General features: G+C 44.5%; 2 protein-coding genes across 2 annotated transcripts in view; one reads left to right on the top strand and one right to left on the bottom strand.

Annotated features, from left to right (window-relative positions):
• IGHMBP2 (immunoglobulin mu DNA binding protein 2) overlaps window positions 1–2,114 on the bottom strand; it is a 75,851-nt gene extending 73,737 nt beyond the window's left edge. The window contains exon 1 of the mRNA XM_069739331.1: window positions 1,506–2,114. Within this exon, the coding sequence (XP_069595432.1) occupies window positions 1,506–1,609 (104 nt within the window). The 5' untranslated portion in view covers window positions 1,610–2,114. The remainder of the gene's footprint in view (window positions 1–1,505) is intronic.
• On the top strand, window positions 1,681–20,911 carry MRPL21 (mitochondrial ribosomal protein L21). The gene is made up of 7 exons (XM_069739332.1): window positions 1,681–1,845; window positions 4,672–4,732; window positions 11,694–11,779; window positions 13,477–13,640; window positions 16,479–16,531; window positions 17,901–18,004; window positions 20,791–20,911. The coding sequence occupies exons 1-7, from the start codon at window positions 1,773–1,775 to the stop codon at window positions 20,853–20,855; spliced, it is 606 nt and encodes a 201-aa protein (XP_069595433.1). The 5' UTR covers window positions 1,681–1,772; the 3' UTR covers window positions 20,856–20,911.
• Window positions 20,912–23,379: the final 2,468 nt, after the last annotated feature.

The raw sequence follows: 23,379 nt of genomic DNA, 5'->3' as shown, positions 1-23,379 counted from the left end.
ATAACAACAGCCTGTGATAGCCCTAGCAACAGCCTGTAATAGCCATAACAACAGCCTGTGATAGCCCTAGCAACAGCCTGTAATAGCCATAACAACAGCCTGTAATAGCCCTACAACAGCCTGTAATAGCCATAACAACAGCCTGTGATAGCCCTAGCAACAGCCTGTAATAGCCATAACAACAGCCTGTAATAGCCATAACAACAGCCTGTAATAGCCATAACAACAGCCTGTAATAGCCCTACAACAGCCTGTAATAGCCATAACAACAGCCTGTAATAGCCATAACAACAGCCTGTAATAGCCCTACAACAGCCTGTAATAGCCATAACAACAGCCTGTAATAGCCCTACAACAGCCTGTAATAGCCGTAACAACAGCCTGTAATAGCCCTACAACAGCCTGTAATAGCCATAACAACAGCCTGTAATAGCCCTACAACAGCCTGTAATAGCCCTACAACAGCCTGTAATAGCCATAACAACAGCCTGTAATAGCCCTACAACAGCCTGTAATAGCCATAACAACAGCCTGTAATAGCCATAACAACAGCCTGTAATAGCCCTAGCAACAGTCTGTAATAGCCCAACAGCCTGTAATAGCCATAACAACAGCCTGTAATAGCCCTACAACAGCCTGTAATAGCCCTAACAACAGCCTGTAATAGCCATAACAACAGCCTGTAATAGCCATAACAACAGCCTGTAATAGCCATAACAACAGCCTGTAATAGCCCTAGCAACAGTCTGTAATAGCCCAACAGCCTGTAATAGCCATAACAACAGCCTGTAATAGCCCTACAACAGCCTGTAATAGCCCTAACAACAGCCTGTAATAGCCCTAACAACAGCCTGTAATAGCCATAACAACAGCCTGTAATAGCCCTACAACAGCCTGTAATAGCCCTAACAACAGCCTGTAATAGCCATAACAACAGCCTGTAATAGCCATAACAACAGCCTGTAATAGCCATAACAACAGCCTGTAATAGCCCTAACAACAGCCTGTAATAGCCCAACAGCCTGTAATAGCCATAACAACAGCCTGTAATAGCCCTACAACAGCCTGTAATAGCCCTAACAACAGCCTGTAATAGCCCTAACAACAGCCTGTAATAGCCCTACAACAGCCTGTAATAGCCCTACAACAGCCTGTAATAGCCCTACAACAGCCTGTAATAGCCCTAGCAACAAGCTGAAATATCCATAGCAACATCAGAAGAAACAAGCTACAATATCCCTAGAAACAGCCTGCAATATCCATAGCAACAAACTGCAGTGCTCCTATCCTCAGACTGCCTCACCCCAGCACCCTACTGACTGGAAGGTTCCTGTAGCAGGAGAGCTGTTATACACCAATAGCCGCCATTACAGACATTCCTCAGTGGAGATCTGCAGATCCCGTCCCTACATACAATTACTGGGAGCAGTCAGAGGAAATATCTGAGGAAAGTATGTGCGGATTAGGGTAAAACCAGGCCGCTCACAGCGCAGGATGCTCTGTACCTGGTCTCTTCTATTTCCGCCTCTCTTTCCTCTTGCAGAAGTTCCAGCTGATTTTTGACAAACTCCTCCATGACCTGAGCGCTATTCCCAGGAAGCGCAGACATGTGTATCAGCTGTCTGCCGGCGTCACCGTTCCCACTCCCCGCACTTCCTGTCTGAGCGGAACTAAGCGCGCAGTGCTTTTTTTCCGGGCGGGGACGTTTCTAGAGCGCACAGGCTGCCAGTGTACGGAATCGGTGACAGAGGGTGTACGGAAAGAGACACGTGATGGCGGCCGCCTGCTGCGGGCGGCTGGTGAGGAGTGTGGTGTCCGGGGGCTGTGTCCGGGCCTCTGCTGCAGGTAAGGGGCTGTGTCCGGGCTGTGAGGCAGAAAGGTGACATTCACAGAGGCCTGGGGTCACCAGACACATGCAGCTTCTCCTGATGGGAGGCTGGGCTGCTTTCTGCCGGCAATATCAGCGAGGTCTCCAGCTCCTGTCCTCCTGTGTGATGTACTACAACTCCCAGCATGCTGTGGGGTCCTATTGGTGGGTGTGGGAGCAGGTGTGGGCTCGGGGGGCTGCGCTGGTCCCGCCGTGTGGGTCAGGTGGCGGCTCCGGTCCTCCAGGTGGTCGGGACGGAGGGTGGGCACCGACTATAAACAGGACTTCTCGCTCTTGAATCTGGTGAATATATTTGGAAACCCAAACTCCAGGCTCGGTGCCGAAGAGGAGAAAAAACAGACGAACCGATATATAAAACTGACTTCAGGCACCGCTCCAAGCTTCTCTCTATTTTTGCACTGGAGTGGTGCTACCACACTAAGTTCTTTGCCTCCAGCATTATACTCTCCAGCCGCCATCTTCATCTGTTCCCAGCGCCGCCCCGGGCCCGTGCCGCCATCTTGTGACAAGCCAGGTATTGGTACTTCTTGCAGTGTGGACAGGGGCCAAGTCCTGCTGGAGAATGAAGTTTCCATCTCCATAGAGCTTGTCGGCAGAGGGAAGCATGAAGTGATCTAAAATCTCCTGGTAGACGGCTGCACTGACTTTGGTCTTGATAAGACACAGTGGACCTACACCAGCAGATGACATGGCTCCCCAAACCATCACTGATTGTGGAAACTTCACACTAGACCTCCAGCAGCTTGGACTGTGGCCTCTCCACTCTTCCTCCAGACTCTGGGACCTCGATTTACAAGGTCTGGTGTGAAGTTCCCTCTGCCGACAAGCTCTATGGAGAAGGAAATGTCATTCTACAGGAGGACTTGGCACCTGTCCACACTGCCAACAGTACCAATACCTGGTTTACAAACAACAGTATCACTGGGCTTGATTGGCAGCAAACTCACCTGACCATAGCCCTAGAGAATCTATGGAATATTGTCAAGAGGAAGATGAGACACCAGACCAAACAATGCAGACGAGCTGAAGGCTGCTATCAAAGCAACCTGGGCTTCCATAACCCCTCAGCAGTGCCACAGACTGATCGCCTCCATGCCACGCCACACTGATGCAGTAATTGATGCAAAAGGAGCCCGACCAAGTATTGAGTGCATTTACTGAATATACATTTCAGTAGGCCAACATTTCAGATTTTAAAATCATAAAATCATTTTTTCAAGTTCAAGCTGGTGTTATAAAGTACCGTATTCTAATTTACAGAGATACTGACTTTTGGGTTTTCATTGGCTGTAAGCCATAATCATCAACATTAACTGAAATAAACAAGTGAAATAGATCACTGTTTGTAATGACTCTATATAATATACGAGTTTCACTTTTTGTATTAAAGAACTGAAATACAGTAACTTTTTGATAATACTCTAATTTTATGAGAAGCACCTGTAGTCACTACAGCCCTTTTCTTCCATTACTAGTTACCATAAGTTCGGTTTATGTTTTATCTCAGACTTCATTTCATTTTCATCGTTTTTTCACTGTATGCCTGAATTCTGCCCTATGTATGGGACGGGATGAGGCTTGGGCTTTGTGTCATGAAAAGCATCTCCAAATTTCTGTGTATTTTCCAGCTTTTTGTTGTTTACCAGCAGAAACCCCTTCATATGTATATTTGGTCGTCCCCTGCGCGGTTCTCGGTAGCTCCTGGCTCAGAACATGAGTAATGCCCCCCTGTTAGATGAGAAGCGCCCACCCTCCACTGTGCTCTGACTTCTTACCTAGTGCTATTCTTGGACGGAGAGGATCCCTGAGTGACCCGTCCATGGACGTCTCCGAATCCCAGTAACTGTCTTCTTATGAAGTAATCCATGATCCTATCATGCTGATATACAGGATAAAACCGCGACATCAGCTCCAGATATAAATCCGGCAATGGCTTCTCTCCCACTTACGGACGAGGGGCTGTAGGCGCTGGTTGCAGCTTTATCATTCATCCATCCACGTGTTTGCAAAATCAGTGGCGCTCACCGCTCAGGATGCGGATTAGAATAACATGGCTTCCAGAATCGGTGCCGGTATTCCAGCCTAGCCTCACTGAATGAACCAGGGCTGATATCACACCCCATCCCCTCCTCTCCTCCACAGTACATTGTGTTAACCCCTTGTGTTGTCAATTTACTTCAATGGACTTGCCAGACCATATGGACCAAGGTGTGTTCTTTAGTGTTTTTGGCCTGGCTTATGATGCAATTTTTTGTTACGTAATTCCGAAAAGTTACCTGACACTTCTGTTATACCTTGGTATGTGTGTACATGAGGAATAACACTGCTTCTGGTTGTGATATGACCTGTATCCCGTATTTGGAGAAGTTTTGCTCTTATACTAAAAGTCTCAGCAGGTTCTCCCTGTGCCTTTCTCCTTATGATCCTCTCCAGCATCATCTACCTCCAACCCTTCAGCGCCACTCTCTAGATTTTTATGGGCATTGCAGACTTGTAGACAGCTTTGAGCCCTTTTTGAGAGTTACTGATCCATGCAGGAGTCAGTGACTGATATGTGTAATATATCCCTCATGTGCTCTATTAGTAGGCCTGACACACGCATGCCATCCATATGATCTTTGGGCCAAAAATGTCAAGTCCATGATCATCTCTGATCATCCAGTCTTATTGTTGCCATATTCTGGCTTCTAAGGGGCTTATACTGAAGATTGGTTGTAAGATTGCACTTTTTTCCTTGTTCCATGATCCTTCTTGATTTAATGAAAACCCATGTTCTCTTTCAGCGTCATTGCTCCGATCGTCCCTCCGGGGTATGAGTGCACAGAGTTCATCTCTGCCGTCTAGGTAAATGTCATCTCTTCATCTTTCAATCATTTTCTTGGAATTAACAATATCTGCTGCCGGAAGAACGATTTCAGTCTTATTAATATGGTAATGTGCACAGCAATAACACATGGAGGATGATTTCTATTGCTCTTCTTTTTGAAATGATGCTGCCACCTATCATATCTGGTTCATATGTGAGGGTCCCCCAACTTCACTGGTGTGTTTTACCATTCGTTATTTCAGGGGTTGTCCTCTACTCGGACTTCCCCCTTCTGAATCACTAGGTTCCCCCCAGTTAAATAATAACACTTAGGCCGGAGTCACACATGCGTGAAACACGTCCGTGTCTCGCATGTGAAAACCAAGCCCTGGCACCGGCACTCCAGAGCAGAGCGTGCAGCCGCATAGCAACACATTGAGCCGCACGCTCCGCTCCCAAGTGCCGGCGCCAGAGCTTGCTTTTCACATGCGAGACACGGACGTGTTTCTCGCATGTGTGACTCCAGCCTTATACTCAATTCTTGGGCCGGCAATGTTCTGAGGAAGAGATACTCGAAACGCGCGTCAAGGGGTTCATTGCAGCGGTCTGGACTCTGGGTAACTATGCACACCCATATCTAGAAAACATACTTTTTACTTCCTTGATTGACAATGTATTTAGAATTTATTCATTGCATTTCTTTCAATTGACCCAGTTCTGTCCTCTTGGATGTTTCCTTCAGTTGTTTGCTTGCACCTTGCACTTTTCCCTGGTTTATTTAAAAATACTTATTTTCATCTATTTATTCAGGGGCCATAATGCAAGCAACCATGTTTGCTGTATTTATATGATTCGTTTTCCTGCTCGGTGTTGGCTTTTTCTCTCTTGTTCTGTGTGATGTCCTCTCCCTTTTTAATTATTTTTTTAGATATTGTTCAATAAAATTTACATTTTTATTTACATTTATTGGAGGATCTTTTTTCTTTGTTTTTTTTTAAGTAGTAATAGATCCATGGGCCAAATAGCAGATGGTCACATTTTCTCCCGCAACAAAAAAATACCGGATTACGTACCGGTAATGCTCTTTTATTGAGCCCACGACAGCACCCACTAGAGAGAGGGGATCCGCCCCTAGGAACAGGAAACCTACAGAGAGATAAAAGGGGCGGCCCCCCCTCGCTCCTCAGTTGTTTTACAGAGAATAGGAGGAACCGCCGCCAAGTTTTAGTTAACAGGTTCAGGTATATACATATATATATACATATTTACAACCTCATATTATATCTTTCTAATATTTACACCTCACCAAACAAGCACCATGTGCAACTATATACAGAAAAGGGAGGGATGTGAACGGGTGCTGTCGTGGGCTCTATAAAAGAGCATTACCGGTACGTAATCCGGTATTTTCTATTCGCCACGACAGCACCCACTAGAGAGAATTGCAGAGACTATAGACTGGGTGGGTTTACTGAGTCAAGGACCGATACACCAAAAGTTAGATCAGAAGCAGAGGATAGATCTAATCTATAATGCTTATAGAAGGTATTTGGTGAAGACCAAGTTGCAGCCTTACATATAAGGTCTATTGGCACATTCGCCCTTTCTGCCCAGGAAGTCGACAAGGCTCTTGTAGAGTGCGCTCCGACATGCATTGGAGGATCTTTCCCTCCAGCTTTATACGCCAAGATTATGGCTTCTCTGATCCAGCGAGATAATGTGTTCTTTGTGACTCCGGCACCCTTGGTTTTACCCTGGAAAGACACAAAGAGAGCCCTACTCTTCCTCCAGTCCCTAGTTCTCTCTAAATAGGCTAGGACAGACCTTTTTACATCTAGGGTGTGAAGTCTTTCTTCTTCTGGAGTTGAGTGGTTCTCATAAAAGGTGGGTAACAAGATCTCCTGGGATCTATGAAAGGTAGAAGCCACCTTAGGGAGATAACAAGGATCTGTTTTTAAAAGTATCCTATCTGATGTTACCGTTAAAAAGGGAGGATCTATAGATAATGCATGGAGATCGCTCACTCTTCTGGCAGAGACTAACGCCACTAACAAAACCGTCTTCAAAGAAATATTCTTTAGTGAGGCTGTATGGAGAGGCTCAAAAGGTGATTGTGTTAATGCATTTAAAACTATCGAAAGATCCCACTGAGGAACCCGAGGAATGTTAATTGGTTTTGATCTTTCACAAGCGGATATAAACCGGGATATCCATTTATTTCCTGCAATGTTATGATTAAAAAGAGCTCCTAATGCTGAAACCTGCACCTTCAGAGTGCTCACGGAGAGCCCTAATTCCAGCCCTTTTTGTAGAAATTCTAACATTGCAAATATAGGAATCTCAGAGGAAAATTGTGTAGTATGAAATTGAAGGAATTTCCTCCAAATTCTAACATAAATCCTGGTAGTTGAAGGTTTTCTGCTCTTCATAAGAGTATCGATTAATCCATTAGAAAACCCCCTGAGATTTAGTAACTGCCTCTCAAACTCCAGGCAGTTAAGTTCATGCCCTTTGCCTGAGGATGGAGGAATGGACCTTGAGAGAGTAGGTCCTTGGACTGAGGCAGAATCCATGGATCTGACACTGACATCGCCCTCAGCCATGAGAACCATGGCCTCTTGGGCCAGAATGGGGCTATCAACAGAACTTTTGCGCCCTCCTCCCTTATTTTTCTTATTACTATAGGTAATAGATTCCATGGAGGGAAAGCATAGGCCAGATCGAATGTCCATGGCGTCTGGAGGGCATCGAGTATGTCTGGCTTGTCCTCCCTGTTTAGAGAGGCAAACATCTTGACTTGACGGTTGGCTCTTGTGGCAAACAAGTCTATTTGAGGAACACCCCATCGAGCTGTTATTGCTTTGAAAATTTTCCTGCTCAGCATCCATTCCCCTTGATGAAGAGTATGACGGCTCAGGAAATCGGCACGAAAGTTGTCTGTGCCTCTGATGTGTACTGCCGATAGTGATAGTAGATGATCTTCGGCTAACTCCATGATGTCTGATGCCACCTCCCTGAGTTTGTCCGACCTTGTACCTCCCTGATGGTTCAGATAAGCCACCGCAGTGGTGTTGTCGGAGAATACTCTTGTATGAGAGCCGCTGAGCTGGGGAAGAAAGTGGAGAAGGGAGTAATATACCGCCCTCAACTCCTTGACATTCGAGGAATTATTAAGATCTGAGCTGGACCAAAGATCCTGAATCCATTGATCCTGAAAATGAGCCCCCCAGCCTTCAGGACTAGCATCTGTGGTCACAACACTAGAAGGAATGATTACCCATAGAACCCCCTTTGAAAGATTATTCTGATCCAACCACCACCTAAGGGAGTGTAATACTTCCGATGTTAGGAAAACTGTTCTATCCAGACATCCTCTATTCTTAATGTCCTCCTCCAATACAAATTTTTGTAGCTGCCTAGTATGGAACTGTGCCCACTGTACCGCAGGAATGCACGATGTTAGAGAGCCTAGCAATGACATGACCTGTCTTAGTGACATACTACGTCTTTTTATTGCTGAGGACACCTTATCAACTATGGAGAATTTCTTATCCTCAGGCAGTTTACAAATCTGGTCGACCGAATCTAGAAGGAGCCCAAGGAATTTCTGACACGTTACAGGCTGAAGTCTAGATTTTTCCCAATTAACTAGCCAACCCAGGGATTGTAAGGATATCATTACTTCCCGTAATCTCTGCTCACACTGTAGGGGGCTCTTTCCTACAATCAGCAGGTCATCTAGATATGGGATGACCAAAGTATCCTTTATCCGTAAAAAAGACATTACTTCTGATAGTAACTTAGTAAAAATCCTTGGGGCCATAGATAACCCGAAGGGCATTGCTCTATATTGTAGATGACGAATTTGCCCCTCTATACAAACTGCTACCCGAAGAAATTGTTGGTGTGAATTATGAATGGGAATATGGTAGTAAGCATCTTTAAGATCCAATACTACCATGTAACAATTTGGAAATAGATTTTTTATAGCTGAACGAATGGATTCCATTTTGAATGTTTTAGGTTTTATAAAGGAATTCAGCTTCCTCAAATTGATTATAGTTCTGAAAGAGCCATCCGGCTTACTAATTAGAAACAAGGGAGAGTAAAAGCCTCTCCCTATCTGGGAAGATGGAACCTCTACTAGGACATGTTTGCGTAGGAGGGATTTAACCTCGGTTTCAAGTGCCTCTTGCTGAGGCTTGGATCTTAAGGTGGTAAGAAGGAAAGAATCCGGAGGAATTTTAATAAAGTCTAGTGTGAGGCCTGAGGATGTTAATTTAATAGCCCATTGATTAGTTGTTATTTCTTTCCATTGATGACTGAATTGTTTTAGTCTTCCACCCACCGGAGAAATATCACTGATGGAATTTATCGGTTGGCTTGAAGGGGCGTTTATTAAACAGATTTCCTTTTTGTTTGAAATCTTTATTATTCCACCTGTCTCTGTAGCCTCCCTTTCTTCCGAATGGTGGCTTCCTGAACGCCCTTCTGTAAGACGGAATAAAGGGATTAGGGAATCCTTTCTTCCTCTCGCCCGCCTTAGTGAGAATATCATCAAGGACTGTTCCAAACAGGTACTCACCCTGACAGGGTATGGAACATAATTTGGATCTTGACTGGGCATCCCCCTTCCAGTTTTTTAACCATAAAGCCCGCCGAGCCGTATTAGCGAGATTAGCTGTTCTGGCCGCCAGGCGGAGGGAATCAATTGAGGCATCTGATATAAAAGCCGCAGCACCTTTAATCAAAGGGATAGATGCCCTTAATTTTTCTCTGGATACGCCACTCTTAATCTTTTGATCCAGCTGATCCAGCCATACTAGCATTGATCTGCCAGTACATGTGGCTGAAATAGCCGGCTTGAATGCCGTGACACAGGCCTCCCACGATTTTTTAAGGAGTGCATCTGATTTCCGGTCCATAGGATCTGATAAGGAACCTGCATCCTCCACTGGTAAGGAGAAACGGCGAGATGTAGACGCAACTGCCGCATCGACTTTTGGTATCTTGGCCCAGGTATTCAAATCCTCATCATCAAAGGGGTAGCGTCTCTTACAGGATATTGGGACCAACCCCTTTTGACCTCTACTCCATTCTTTTTTAACGAGATCTTTTATGGCCTGATTTATTGGAAATACGTGGCCTTTCTTCTGAGAAAGACCAGCGAACATGACTTCTTGTGGTGTCTGGGGTTCTTTTGATTCAGACACCCCCATCGTATTTCTCACTGATTTTACTAGGTTGTTTATGCCCTCAGTTGGAAAACAGACGAAGTCCTCTTCCTCTGAGGAATTAGATTGCTGAGAAATATCAGTCGACCTCCCCACTCTCCGCTGATGTGTCAGCTCTAGGAGAGGATATGTTTCTCCTTCGTTTCTCCATATTTACTGAAGAAGTAGAACCACCTCCCAACGACTGGAGTTCTTCCCGAATTATGAGCCGTATCTCATTCATTTTAACAGATTCCTCCTGCCGTAAGGTGTTGTCTATACATGCCTGACACAGACTTTTAAGATAGGAGTCAGGCAGGGGTTCGGTACATATGGCACATTGTTTGTGCTTACTCTTCCCCGTCCTCTTTGCCTAGAAATAATATAAGCAAAGGAATCAATATAAGCTTCAGTGAAGCTATATACGCACTCACCCAGCGTAATATTTATACCGGCTGCGGAGATGTCTTAGCTTGGGGTGTGGAACGGGAGGATTTTCTTCCTGATTTATCAGTGGAGTCACTTATTTTAGAGTGTCCACTATTCCTTTTCCTGGCTTCACCACTAGGGACTAATGGCTCTTCCATAGGGTGCACCCTGACCTCCTCTTGGGACGACATAATGGCACACTGACTGCACTTACTGACTACACTTTATAGTGTAGTAATGTACACACCCCTTGCTTTGTCTTTTTTTTTTTTTTAACTTACAAATCCGGCGTTCAGAGTAATGGCACCGCATGGGGGAATCCAATATGGCGGTTCCCCCCGGAAATGATCTCCAACACCGTGCCCCGGAAGTTAATCTCCATTTCTGGGACGCCGACGCTACTGCGCATGCGCCCGCGTCCTGTATACCGGGAGACGCCGCTGCCTGCTGCATCCCACCATGTCACCTCTTACCTTGGAGGGACAGGAGGGCCTCGGATCGCGGAACCGTCACACCGCTGCTCAGATCGCACACCGGAGGACGTCCTCTATCACCGGCCGCACCAGGTACCCGCACTGTCGGCGTCTCCACAACGGTGTCCCAGCAGGGAGACCGTTGGATATCTTCAGGCTGTCTGTCAGCCGCACCAGATGAGGGGGGAGCCCGCAGGATCCTTCCCCCGACTGTCTACCTGCTCTGGAACCCCTGTCGCTCAGCAGAGTCGTACAGGCGGTAATCCAGGCAGGTCTTCGTCTTCCTAAATCCATAGAGTCTTCTCTGTGGGTCTCCATCTAGGAACAGGAAACCAACTGAGGAGCGAGGGGGGGCCGCCCCTTTTATCTCTCTGTAGGTTTCCTGTTCCTAGGGGCGGATCCCCTCTCTCTAGTGGGTGCTGTCGTGGCGAATAGAAAATATAGGATTGTATTAAAATCTGCCAGCTTTGCATAATAGTGTGCAGATGCTGATAGATCAGTGAAACCCTCAGCAGATAGCAGACTTTGCTTAGACATTGGGGACCCCGTACCCACATACACTACATGTAATGCCTCCGGTCTGAGCACTGACACTTTTTACAATGGAGCTGATCTTCCAACACAAGGTCACTCACTAAGTGTAGTAATCCATCATGGCATCCCACAGTGACCAGAAGGAGGAACTCTGGAGCAGGTAACTAAAAGGCGTATTCATGTCTCGGCTATTATGGCATCTATTGACCAGTGTCCTGACGCCCCCTGCTCCAGTGGAGAGCTGGATGAGAATTCTGACTTCTGCTTTGTTAGTTTTGTACCTGACATTATGTAATGTTTTTTATGCTTTTACTTGTGCAGCTTTTGTGCTAATGTAACTTATTTTCCAGCTATGTCCCTAAGACCTCCTTATCTGAACCACCTTGGCCCAAGATCGAGCTTCCAGATCCCATTAAAGAAGCAGAGGAACACCGAGGTGAGCTCCAGGAGCATCCACAGCAGATCATTGATTTAATTGCAGCAGAAGTGGCTGTTGTTTGTGGCCTGTTTTGTGCTGGTACTAAAGCTAGATCCAACCTCTGCCCATTGCAGACGTCACTGTTTCGCTGCACACATTGCGGCTTGCAGATCACTTCTTTGTAAGAATTGGAGATTAGTTTTTCTGATAGCGATCCTGCTAAGGGCAGATTTGCAGGTGACTGTATTGGCAGTATGTGATCAGTTCTCTCCTCCCTGCTCGAGGCTGTCATCTCTGCTGCAGAGCTGTGCCTGAATATAGCACAGCAGAGTTGAATATTGTCACATTACAAACGTTTGCAGTTGTCTTCTCAGTGATGCCCGCTCTGCTGTTCTGGCCTTCCCCCACAGTGGCTGCCTGTGAGATGGAAGCGGACTCGCTGAGAGGACACCTGCAGATATTTTTGTAATGAGACAAACTTCACTGCTGCTGTACTCTGGCATATAAGCAAACATAGAATAAAAAATGGGATCCAGATAAAAGAAAGCACATCCAAACTGTCTGGTTCCCTTTAACTGAAAGTGGACTGTTCTACTTAATGGACCTGTCACCAGTTTGAGCATGTTAAACTGGCCACGTCATGGAATAGTGGCTGTAGAACTGAACAGAACCCTTTTTTTTTTTTCTTTTTCTTTTCTCCATTGCAGAAATATTAGCTTGTAAAGTTTTTAGACTCTAATTTATGATGAACTCAATGGGGGTTTATCAGATATTCTTTAGGGGAGGTTGTACTTTCTTCTGCATTACATTGACAAATGATAAGCAAGAGTCACCAAGCAGAGGAAAAAAGGGAATACGCCTCCAGAAGGTCATGAGAAAATAGATGCCTTCTACCGTGAGACATAATGATAAACAGCTCTGATCTCTGCACCTAAAGTGTAGTATATAGCAGAGCTGAGTGTAATTATGAGCATCCCCAGCTTTCATCTCTTGGCAGTCAGTATGGGGGGAGGAGATACAGTAGAGCAAGGTGTCATTATAAACGCAGCTACAGTTCTCCTTTCACACCACCAGCAGCTCTGCACTACTGCAGGCTGACTGCTGGGAGATGAAAAATGGCGGTGTTTGTAATGACACATTGCTCTGCTGTACTCTACACAACCTGTGCAGAAGTTGGTGAGGGGAACAGATTATAACCAAAACTCGGCAAGCTAATCTCTCCAGAACTCATAGGAAACATTCAAACTTTTTTAACTTTTTTTAAAAGTTTTACTCAGTTCTACAGCAACTGTTCCAGAATAATATGCTCAAACCGGTGACATGTCCTTTTTTTTTAATAACATTGTCTTGGCTATGACACTTGTAAATAGATTTATACACAGCTGCAAAGAGTGAACAAGGCAGTAACACTGGAAATGACCATAGGACGTTACTTGGCCATTGTGACTCCCGTATTCCCTACATAATGTTGATCCCCACATGTTGTTATTTATAGAGGCCAGTAAGATGCTCATATAACGAGCGGCCCCATAATATCACAGATAGACGTGTACATCACCCGCCTCCTCTCCAGACCTCACCAGTGTTTATACTGCTCTAATGGGTCAAGGAAAGCTTAAAAGATCCTTGTTTTTAGCATATCTAACCCTGCCAATATTTTTCCGCTAATTAGCATGTTATGTCTGGCATTTTTATCATTCTTATCGTTCTTTTAGAGCTTGTTAAAAAAGTAAACAGCCTTATTGCCACGGGACAGTTTGGACGGCTCTTTGTCATCTTCCACTTTGCCAGTAAACAATGGAAAGTCACCAACGAAGACCTCATTTTAATTAACGGCCCTGTGCATGCGCAGTGCGGAGACAGAATCCGGCTGGAAAAGGTACTGCTCCTTGCACAGTATATATGGGATTAGATCCACATATCATTTGCGTAAAAAAATGACCGTCTCCAAATCAAATTTTTTGTTGCATGTTTATTTTTTATTGATTTTTGCACATGGTCTTTATTACAAAAAATGTCCCTTTCTGCAGATGCGTTTTCAGATTTGGGTCATTGGTGCATTTTAGGATTGACAATGATTTGTTTTTGCTTGTGGCTGACTTTTTGTATTAATTTCTATTGCTTTATATTACAGAATCACATAAAAAAAAAAAAATAACAATAATGTAAAGTTTTTTCCTGATGTCTGTAGTCATTTGTCTTCTCCAGCTGCCTGGCTATGTATTACTAGCTATTGAACCCGTTCTACACCCAAGTGTCGAGGATTTTTATTGGTACATTTATACAGTGTCTTCAATAAAATTCTGCCAGAGATCGCGGTACGAGCAAGTGCTGAATCTGGTGCCATTTTATTGAAGTAGTGTACTACAACATCAACATAGCAGTGCGCACACGCTGGTCATAGGGATAATGGCAACGGCCGGTGAGTGCTCACTGCTATGTTGACGTTGTAGAATTCTTCAATAAGATGCTGCCGGAGTCAGCGCATGCGCATCTCATGCTATCCGTCGCCATTTGTATGAAGACGCTGTCTGCGAATTCACATATATAGTGTCTTCAATAAAATGGCTCCGTAGATCGCTGGATGCGCATGTGCTGACTCGAGTGGCATTTTATTGAAAAATCCTACTACAGCGTCAGCATAGCAGTGAGCACGCGCTGGCCGTCACCATTATCCCTATGGCCGGCGCATGCGCACTGCTATGTAGACGGTGTAGTACAAATTTTACATAAAATGCTGCCGGAGTCAATGCGTGCACCTCCCGCGATATCAGAGCCAGATTGCTGAAGACACTGTCTGTGAATTTACATACACAATGTCTTCAATAAAATGGTGCTGTATACGCACACTGACTCTAAAGCCACACTGCGCAGGCGTCGCCTACCCCGGCTTCAGGCAGGACGGCTCATCCACTGTTATATACAGTGCCAGTATCTGGTTAGTAATCCAATTTATCTCTGTGATTATTACCATAACCGATGCTGGATGGGGGATGCAATCTATACACTGTGTGCAGAATTATTAGGCAAGTTGTATTCAAAGGATTATTTTTATTAATGATCAACAACTATGTTCTCAATCAACCCAAAAGGCTCATAAATATCAAAGCTTAATATTTTTGGAAGTTGGAGTGGTTTTTTTTTTTTTTAGATTTGGCTATCTTAGGAGGATATCTGTTTGTGCAGGTAACTATTACTGTGCAGAATTATTAGGCAACTTAATAAAAACCAAATATATTCCCATCTCACTTGTTTATTTTCACCAGGTAAACCAATATAACTGCACAAAATTTAGAAACATTTCTGACATGCAAGAACAAACCCCCCAAAAATTAGTGACCAATATAGCCACCTTTCTTTATGATGACACTCAGCAGCCTCCATCCATATATTCTGTCAGTTGCTTGATCTGTTTAAGATCAACATTGCATGCAGCAGCCACCACAGCCTCCAGACACTGTTCCGAGAGGTGGACTGTTTTCCGTCCCTGTAGATCTCACATTTTATGAGGGACCACAGGTTCTCTCTGGGGTTCAGATCAGGTGAACAAGAGGGCTATGTCATTATTTTTTCTTCTTTGAGACCTTTCCTGGCCAGCCACGCTGTGGAGTAGTTGGAGGCATGTGATGGAGCATTGTCCTGCATGAAAATCATGTTTTTCTGGAACGATACCGACTTCTTCCTGTACCACTGCTTGAAGAAGTTGTCTTCCAGAAACTGGCAGTAGGTCTGGGAGTTGAGCTTCACTCCATCCTCAACCCAAAAAGGTCCCACAAGTTCATCTTTGATGATACCAGCCCATACCAGTACCTCACCTCCACCTTGCTGGCGTCTGAGTCGGAGTGGAGCTCTCTGCCCTTTACTGATCCAGCCTCTGGCCCATCCATCTTGCCCATCAAGAGTCACTCTCATTTCATCAGTCCATAAAACCTTTCAAAAGTCAGTCTTAAGATATTTCTTGGCCCAGTCTTGACGTTTTATCTTATGTTTCTTGTTCAAACTTGGCCGTTTTTCAGCCTTCCTTACCTTGGCCATGTCTCTGAGTATCGCACACCTTGTGCTTTTAGTTACTCCAGTAACGTTGCAGCTCTGAAATATGGCAAAACTGGTGGCAAATGGCATCTTGGCAGCTTCACGCTTGATTTTCCTCAATTCATGGGCAGTTATTTTGTGCCTTTTTTGCCCAACACACTTCTTGCGACCCTGTTGGCTATTTGCCATGAAACGCTTGATTGTTCGGTGATCACCCTTCAAAAGTTTGGCAATTTCAACACTGCTGCATCCCTCTGCAAGACATCTCACAATTTTGGACTTTTCTGAGCCCGTCAAATCTCTCTTCTGACCCATTTTGCCAAAGGAAAGGAAGTTGCCTAATAATTAAGCACACCTTATATAGGGTTTTGATGTCATTAGACAACACCCCTCCTCATTACAGAGATGCACATCACCTGATTTACTTAATTGGTAGTTGGCTCTCGAGCCTGAACAGCTTGGAGTAGGACAACATGTATAAAAAGTATCATGTGATCAAAATGCAACTTGCCTAATAATTCTGCACACAGTGTAGTCTCCAGGAATGCTAAACTAAAAGCCTTATTACTATTCAAGGAGATCCTTCTGGATGTCTGGTTTATCTTCTCATTAGTTGATTTAAATCTATATTAATATATCACTTTGTGACATCTAATATCTTTGTCTATTTTTTCCTCTTATTTAGGTTTTGCTTGTCGGCAGTGATAATTTCACTTTGGTAGGAAAGCCTCTCCTTGGGTAAGTAGACGTTTGTATCCCCTAAGACAGATTTTTTTATTGTAGTGTCATTTTGTGTATAGAAAATATACATCAGCGGAAACTTTTTTTTTTTCTTTGCTTGCTGTAATATATCACTGTTCCATTAGTCCTTATTTCCCAGCAGACTGTTAGTTTAGCTCTGATCCTGTATTACATACAGAGAGGGGCTGTCGCCTCTCCGGACATGTCTGATATATTAGATCCTCGTATTCTCCTTCTGGAGAGCGGATTCTGGTGGGTGCAGAGGGTCCCCACCTCTGTTAATACAATAGAAAGAACTCCGCACTCGGTTATTACTTGTCAATGAATTGTTGTACCATCCAGAGATAGAGGATTTGATGTTTGCCATCTCGCGTGACCTTCATCAAACATCGGATTGGTGGTGTGTCGGTCTTAGTGCATGTGGCCTGTTAATTTTATCACTAAGGAATAATGGTGCTATATTTGGATAGTACAACAGCCCTATTAAGTGCTATGAGTTTCTTCTGGAAATATATTAATTGACAATTGGGTGTTATGATTGCTCTTTGACTGTTAATGGGCTATATCCCCCTCCCGCCAGCAATGCCTCTTCTGCTGATCAGTGGGTGTCCCCAGACTGCCAGTCACAGCTCATAGCCTGTCCTGGAAAACCCTTCTAATCCTCCTTTCCAGGACACACAATCTCTCCTTGGGGCTTTGCTGCCATTGACTGAAAGTCTTTTAGGTCAGACTTTGCTTTTTCATCCATCTTATTTCTGATCCTTCTAGATGCGCCCCAGTTTTGTCTTTTTCCCTCTTCTATCCACTAAGAACTACTTTGAGTGTTTACTCTTGGTTGCATTTTGCAAATCTGTCTTAACGAAATCCATCCCTTCATATTAGGGATTTTCTGGTACTATGATGCTACAATCCTATTTTTAGGAAGGTCCTTTTGATATCAGATTTATAAAGTTCCCATGCTTTCTCTGATCGAAGGGGCCTCTGCACCCGGGCGAGTGCAGCGTCGTCCTCGTTGTTCACAAGGTACCGCTCTGTATATTTTGCAGGGGCTGTGCTTGAATCGCAGCTCAGTCCCATTTACTTGAATAGTCCTGAGCTGCCTATACCAGACGATGAAGGGAATATCAATCAGCTGAGTGGTGGGGTGTTGGGAGGCGGACGCCTATCCTGAAGTGTAGTCCTGGAACACTTCCTACATTTACTGCCGTGCAGTAATACTGCTCGGACATGAGTAGGACGTGGTGTAGGAAATATTAGCTGCCTCCTATCTCTGATCACTGTTGTATATGATGATAGACGTTCCTGGTTGTGTTCTAGATTGTGTTCCAGCTTTGCTGAGCTTTCAGTGTCTATGAATCTCCCACAGGAAAGACTTGGTACGAGTTGAAGCAACAGTGATTGAAAAGACAGAGTCCTATCCCAAGATTAACATGAAGTTTTGGAGACGGCATCGATATCAGAAAAAGAAAAGTAAGTTGTTTCGTACATGACGAAAATGGGGTATACAGCACTCCTGGTTTAGTGACTCTGGTGCCTAATTAGGGTTCCAACCCGTAATCCGATAATGGCAATAAACCTGGCACTCGGGGTAGTTTGAGCGTATAACAGATCTATTTACATAGTAACATAACACTTTATTCTGTTTGTTACAAATGCTGACTAGTAATAATATTCTGAATCTTTGTAATCTACGTCATTACCTATTTTGCTTCCGTCTATCGTTGGCCCGATGCTGACAATGCTGGCTTGTCAGCCTACTTCATGCTGCCTTAGTAGCAGGTCTAGCTAGTATCCATGCTCGGTCAGCTTGTCTGCTCCTCTTCCCCAAGCTATTTGGCGTGAACAAGGCGACGGGGAGCAGAGGAGCTCATCCTCTGAGTATGGGTATCACCTAGATCTGCTCTTCAAACCAGCTGCACAGACAGAAGGAAGTGGACGGACAAACCAGGGCTTTCAGCTTTGCGTCAAAGCTAGAAGGAAGCAAAATAAAGTCATGACTTATTTTACAAAGATTCATAACTTAACAAACCCTGATCAATAATTAAGTTAAAAAAAAGTTTATTTTATAAAACAAGTGTAGATAGTTTTAAAGGCGCATTAGTTTCAGCAAACGTCCTGAAGGGTTTTTCCAAGACTTTTATCTCTGGCCTTTCCTTACTATTTTATTGTTACTATTAACGACATATTATAATAAAGTACATGGCTATTATTGCTAACAAGACAAATATCATTTATATTAAAGGTAATCGATCAGGTGTCTTGACCCCTAAACCGCCACTGTGTCTCTCCTCCACGCTATTTCTGCATTGTAACAATCCTTTTCATGTATCTTGCAATTTCTAGATGCTTTCAACATCGGGTTAGTCTGTGTGTGTTACGTAAATGTCTTGGGGCTAGTCCAGCGGATTTCCCTGGGCTAGTCCTGTCTCGCATCCTATGAGCACGCCCCTCTGTGCGGGAATTACTTATTTGTAAGGCGACGACGCTGTTGCCTCCATACAAATTGCCCACATGCGCACGCCGTTCTGGAAGGAAGCTGGGTCTGTGCCCCCCAGGATCATCAGCTCTCTGCAGATACCCATGGAAGCAGAATGTCCGCTGCATGTGCAGGATTTCACAGGAGCCATCGGTAACGTCACACCTAAAAATGGTGTAAATCGCGCACAGATGGGCCTGCTCACTAAATGGGAGGCAGAACAAGTCCAGCACAATCAATATCACACCAGACTACTCATGCTTAGTGCAAATAAAGGGTTAAACTTGGTATGTAGAAATCAGAGACCCAATTGGGGATGTTAAATTGCTGAGAAGTGGTGGTCGTAAAGAGGGGCTGGGGCAGCTCACTGGTCACCGTTGGTAGTACACCCTTATTTTAAGGATCTTGTACATATGAAGATGGGTACACAGGGTTCACAGGTCATAACTAGTGATGAGTGAATATACTCGTTACTCGAGATTTCCCGAGCATACTCGGGGGTCTTCTGAGTATTTCTTAGTGCTCGAAGATTTAGTTTTTCTTGCCGCAGCTGAATGTTTTACAGCTGTTAGCCAGCATAAGTATATGTGGGGGTTGCCTGGTTGCTAGGGAATCCCCACATGTACTTATGCTGGGTAACAGATGTAAATCATTCAGCTGCGGCAATAAAAACTAAATCTCCGAGCACTAAAAAATACTCGGAGGACCCCCGAGCATGCTCGAGAAATCTCGAGTAACGAGTATATTCGCTCATCACTAGTCATAACCTATGTATGGGGGTGTGTAACATAAGGTACGGGAACAGCACAAAATGACACTTATGGAGGGAGAGAGGGCCCGGCCGGCAATGGCATACACAATCTACGGTGGGTGAGGGTAAGAAGCTGCACTTATTCTGGGGTAATTTAGGGTTATTTTAGGTTGGGATATTTGTTGATCTGTATCTGTAGGTTACGCTTTAAAGGTTTCATCAGTGGGAGAGAGTTTGACTGGCTGGGGTAGTGCGTTCCAGAGCATGGGAGAAGCGCAGGAGAAATCCTGGAGATGGTCGAGTACTGAGCAGACAAGGAGAGGAGATATGGGGGTCTGGTGAGGAAGCCCCTCTGTACACTAGGTCTTCTCAGGGGCTGTACTTCAGCTCCTATTGAAGTGACCTGAGAACGGCCACTGCCCAGTGTATGGAGCGGTGTTGTGCCAACTCTTTAGACTTAACATCCGCCAGCTGATGCAGCTGCAAACAACTAACAGCCGCCAATCTGATATTGATGACCTAAGTATTGGAAAACTTCTGTAAAGGAAATGTCACTGAGACCCCAATTCCAGTGATGTGTCACTTACTGGGTTGATTAGTGTAATTTTGATAAAATCAGTTATCAGCAGGAGATTTTCACTAGAGGACTAGTAAACCTACTGCCAACTAGTCCTTCATATTCATGAGCGCTGTATAACTGCGCACCCACCACTGGCAGCTTTCTGCATACACAGTGCATAGGCAGAAAGCTGCCAATCAGTGGTGTGGCAGGGTTATAGATACCTTGACATTCAGAGAACTGCTAGATTTGCAGTAGATGAAACTTGATTTTACCAAAACTGCAGAAAAAAAAACCCGTAGGTGACACATCCTGGAATCAGAGTCTCTGCCCCTACATTATGCCTTTTTCAGATTTCATAGCAACAACCTGGCGACAGATTCCCTTTAATGTAACCTTTTAGATAAAAGGATATATGTTAATGGGAACTGCTTCGGTGTAACTGTAACCTTTTATTCTTTGTATTTCAGTAACCACCTTCAGACAGACAATCCTAAGGATCAATTCCATTGAAATTGCTCCTGCTTTATCTTGACTTTATATATTTTTTTAAAATAATTTTGTCATTAAAAATGGCTTTAAATCATACAAGTAGTCTGTTTCTTATTAGCTTCTTACTTATTTCTATTTAATTCTATTACTGTATCATCTCTTAAAGAGGACATTTCACCAAATTATGTAGAATAATAATAAAATAAAAAGCCCATAAAGGTTCCACATTTGCAGATCTCCAAGCCAATGTTTTTGGCAGACCTGGATAAGTGCGAGCCACATACAGCCCTTTGTGGTTCCAGTCCGGGCTACAAACACTGGTCCACAGGGCCACACCATGAGCCATCCGCCCCGCTTTCCAATTTCACCGCTATCTGCATCCTCAGGATGAAAATAACTGAATGTAATGGTGGCTGATACTGTATATAACGGGGCTGTGGTGAGCTCATAATGTATATTGTGGGGGTGCTCATACCGTATGGGGAGGATGTGTGGCCTCGTATACAGGGGGCAGTGGGGGCTCATACTGTATATTGGGAGCGATGGGGGCTCATACTACTAAAATGGATCTGCTAAAAAGTAACTGAAGTAAACAAACTTTGACTTCCAGTAACACCTTCCATTATTGGGGGAAAAAACAGTGTGGCGAAGCTCTAAATAACTCACAATTCAGCAATTCTGTTTTGGGTTTTGTTTTTATGGCTTCCATTGTGAAGTAGAAATGATCTAACAATATGATTCTCTAGCACAGCACTGTGACGGAGATGCCAAATAGTGTGAGTATTTACAGTGTTTACCGAGCAGATTAATGTGCAATTTTCAAATGTTTGAAGAAGCACTCAGTTCATTAAGTAGCGTAAGCCTGTTAATAAATTCAGCACCTCTTAGGGTACCGTCACACTATACGATTTACCTACGATCACGACCAGCGATATGACCTGGCCGTGATCGTAGGTAAATCGTAGTGTGGTCGCTGGGGAGCTGTCACACAGACAGCTCTCCAGCGACCAAAGATGCCGAGGTCCCTGGGTAACCAGGGTAAACATCGGGTAACTAAGCGCAGGACCGCGCTTAGTTACCCGATGTTTACCCTGGTTACAAGCGTTAAACTAAAAAAAAACAAACAGCACATACTTACATCTGGTGTCCGTCACGTCCCTTGCCGTCTGCTTCCCGCACTCAGTGACTGCTGGCCGTAAAGTGAAAGTGAAAGCACAGCCGCTGTGCTCTGCTTTCACTTTACGGCCGGCAGTCACAGTGCGGGAAGCAGACGGCAAGGGACGTGACGGACACCAGATGTAAGTATGTGCTGTTTTTTTTTTTTTTAGTTTAACGCTTGTAACCAGGGTAAACATCGGGTAACTAAGCGCGGTCCTGCGCTTAGTTACCCGATGTTTACCCTGGTTACAAGCGAACGCATCGCTGGATCGCATCGCTAGATCGGTGTCACACACACCGATCTAGCGATGACAGCGGGAGATCCAGCGATGAAAGAAAGTTCCATACGATCTGTTACGATGTATGATTCTCAGCAGGATCCCTGATTGCTGCTGCGTGTCAGACACAGCGATATCGTAACGATATTGCTGGAACGTCACGAATCGTACCGTCGTAGCGATCGAAATGGTATAGTGTGACGGTACCCTTACTCCAGAACACCTCCTCATTAAGGCTGGCGGACGGGTATAACACCAGTTTTACTTGGACCCAGAGAGCTTGGAAATAGTTTGCGGTTTCTACCAATTTTATAGAAGTTTTCCATTGTATGATCCTGCAAATTGAATGCGTCTTTCATAGCAGTTTTTACAAGGTTGGTGTTTTTATTTTGGAACACTTTGAAATGCGAACAATTCCTACAACCAGCATTCACAAAAAAAATACCCCACACCTTTCCAGTGTACCTTGTATTAAAATATAGCTTTTTTTTTTTTTTTTTTTTTTTTTTTTTACAAGTTCAGAGGGATTTTTAATTGTGTACAGCTCTTTGCCATGGCAATCGTCCATCCTGCAGTTTGGGAGTGGTCGGTTGCCTAGGCAAGGCGCTCACATCACTTGTAGGCTGTATACTTACCTGTAAGCGCTGCTGAAAACTGGAGGATTGCTTCGACCCTAAGCTTCTCCCATGCTGCGGTGGCAAAGCTGCCTCTGCTCGCAGCATGAGGGTCTGGGGTGTGACCGCATTCAGTTAGGACTAGCCATTGTGCTGGTCTGAACCCTCCATTTTCAGGAGGGCACTGCCCCCCTGTCAACAAGGAAGCGAGTAGGCCGAGGAGTCGTGTGCTCCTGCAGAAAGAACACGCAAGCACTGGGTCTACTGTTTTCATTCAGACACTGCCACTCTGGACCATGGGACATGATTGGATTTGCAATTTTGCCATTTTTTTTTTATTTCAATACAACGGAGCTACAATACCAAATATAACACATGGCCAAGAGTGATGCTGCTGTCGAATTCCCTAAATCCCTTTATAAAGGATCAGCCGTCACTTCTGTTTAAAAATGTTGCCCCTACTTGACAAACCATGACAAATGGGTCCAGGAGATGACAGAGAAATAAAATGAATACC

The sequence above is a fragment of the Ranitomeya imitator genome, chromosome 9 (assembly GCF_032444005.1).
Source record: "Ranitomeya imitator isolate aRanImi1 chromosome 9, aRanImi1.pri, whole genome shotgun sequence".
Classification (NCBI taxonomy): Eukaryota; Metazoa; Chordata; class Amphibia; order Anura; family Dendrobatidae; genus Ranitomeya; species Ranitomeya imitator.
The sequence above is the reverse complement of the archived record's forward strand: the minus strand, read 5'-3'. Positions and strand labels throughout refer to the sequence as shown.

Coding starts and splice junctions, on each gene's coding strand:
- MRPL21 (XM_069739332.1), top strand. CDS start 1,773: ATGGCGGCCGCCTGCTGCGGGCGGCTGGTGAGGAGTGTGGTGTCCGGG. Junction 11,780..13,476: donor AGAAGCAGAGGAACACCGAG/GTGAGCTCCAGG, acceptor TCGTTCTTTTAG/AGCTTGTTAAAAAAGTAAAC. Junction 18,005..20,790: donor TCGATATCAGAAAAAGAAAA/GTAAGTTGTTTC, acceptor TTTGTATTTCAG/TAACCACCTTCAGACAGACA.